Below are 2,195 nucleotides of genomic sequence, written 5' to 3' on the forward strand. Positions count from 1 at the left end.
GTTTCATTCTCTTATGCATAGGACCTCTATGAGTCAGAACTGACGCTAAGCCCCTAACAATAACATGTTAGAAACTAACAGTAGAATAGGGATCTATTTAAAAGGAGAGTGTCAAGTAGACAAGAGACAACTTTTAACAATATCTTCAGATCATTCAACTATCTAATGAAAAAAAAAGCTGGGTTTAAAGTACCTGTTAAATAATAAATGACAAATTAATTAACCAGTCTCATAGATTGTCTGACAGTCAAGTAATGACAAAACATTACCCTTATTAGAGGAACCAGACTTTATATATGTCTGTAATGAAGTTTGCTTCTTTGTTACTTTGAAAGGAAGAAATATGTACATACAAATTCATGCATCCATTCTCTTATTAAAAAAAAAAAAATGGGGGGCATTCTTTAAGATTAGAGCACTAACGTAGACCCACCAGAAATGAAGAAGATAACAATACTTGTATGATCTCTCTCATCTTCACCTTCATAATCTAACTAAGCCTATATTACATGAACTGTCACTGGTGATCATGGGTGGGGATTATCAAGGAACCCACTTTTAACAATGTTGAACATTAATTATATTGCAGGTGTCAGCTCTGTTATGCTGCCATGAGGCATATGGTGTAAGCGTCATCATAGGGGTGCCTCCTGATGCCCAAGACCTCGGGATAAACCCTATGTTGCTTTTGACTGGACGTACGTGGAAAGGAGCAATTTTTGGTGGTATGTAGTTAGGCTTGAGGCTCAAATTTTTATACTTTTGTGTTATTTGTTCCCATTTATACATGACAAAGCCAGATTTTGAAAAGTAACATGATTAAATATAAATTTAAATTTCTGTTGTATCTACAGGCTCCAAATCAACTGCTGTTGTTTGTTAAGTGTTGTCAAGGTGATTTTGACTCATGGCAGCTCCTTGTGACAGAGCAGAACTTCCCCTATAGGTTTTCTAGAATGTAAGCATTATAGGAGAAGCCCTGGTGTAAAGCACTCAGCAGCTTACCAAATTGTCACTAGCCATTCCTCAGGTGAAAGATGTGAGGATTTTTTCCATAAGGATTTACAGCCTTAGGCACCGTATAGAGCAATTCTATTCTGCCCCAAAGGTCACTATGAATTGTAATTGACTAAATGGCAGTGATTATGGGTAGTCTGAATTTTATGGTAACATATCACCAGGTTTTTCTTACACAGAGTCATTGGATGTGTTCAAACTGCTAACCATTCAGTTAGCAGCCGAGCGCTTAACCATTGGTCATCAGGGCTCCTTTCCAAATCAACTGGATGTGGAATAATGCTGACAGAATATATCAAGAGTGTTTCTGGTATCCTCATAAACTAGCAAGGACTTTTCAGCACCACTTCTTTTTACATTATTATTGTAGTTGTTGTTAAGTACTGTCAAGTTGGTTCTGACTCATAGTGACCTTGTATAGGGTTTCTTAGAAGCAGCGGGTAGGTTTGAACCACTAGTCTTGTGGTTAGCAATCCAATGCTGATCCTATAGCACCACACCAGGACTGACACTAAAGTACCTAACACCAACCAAACTAGTTGCCCTCAAGTTAATTCCAATTCATGGTGACCCCATGTGTGTCAGAGCAGAACTGTATTCCATCAAGTTTCAGTGGCTGGTTTTTCAGAAGTAAATCACTAAGTCTTTCTTTCAATGTACTTCTGACTAGACTCAAACAACCACCCTTTGGTTAGCAGGCAAGTGTGTTAACCTTTCACACTAACCAAGGACTCCGAAATACCTAGATGTTGTTGTTGTTTCTTAGTGCCGTCAACTTGGTTCTGACTCATGCTAATCCTGTATAAGGTTTCTGAGAAGTTACTGGTGAATTTGAACTGCTGATTCTGTGGTGAGAAGTCAAGTGTTCATACTATAGTGCCACACCAGGACTCCTAAAATACCCAGTTGTTGTTGTTGTTGTTGCTAAGTGCTGTCAAGTCGGTGACTCATAGTGACCCTGTATAGGGTTTCTGAGGATCAGCTTGAGGATTAGAACTGCCAGCCTTTTGGTTCGCAGTCCAGTGCTGATCTGACAGCACCACACCAGGAGTCCAAAATACCTAGTTGCTGTGTTGTTAAGTGCTGTTGAGTGGGTTCCAAACCATAGCGTGTAGGGTTTCCGAAGAACAGCTGGTGAGCTTGAACTGCCAACCTTGCAGTTCAAACAGCTTTGCAGT

General features: G+C 39.5%; 1 protein-coding gene across 1 annotated transcript in view; it reads left to right on the forward strand.

The window, feature by feature from the left end:
* LOC102821396 (alcohol dehydrogenase E chain-like) overlaps positions 1-2,195 on the forward strand; it is a 225,387-nt gene that overhangs the window by 219,161 nt on the left and 4,031 nt on the right. The window contains exons 10-11 of the mRNA XM_006876381.1: positions 590-725; positions 855-869. Of these exons, the coding sequence (XP_006876443.1) occupies positions 590-725; positions 855-869 (151 nt within the window). The remainder of the gene's footprint in view (positions 1-589; positions 726-854; positions 870-2,195) is intronic.

The sequence above is a fragment of the Chrysochloris asiatica genome, unplaced genomic scaffold, assembly GCF_000296735.1.
Source record: "Chrysochloris asiatica unplaced genomic scaffold, ChrAsi1.0 scaffold00377, whole genome shotgun sequence".
NCBI classification, from domain to species: Eukaryota; Metazoa; Chordata; class Mammalia; order Afrosoricida; family Chrysochloridae; genus Chrysochloris; species Chrysochloris asiatica.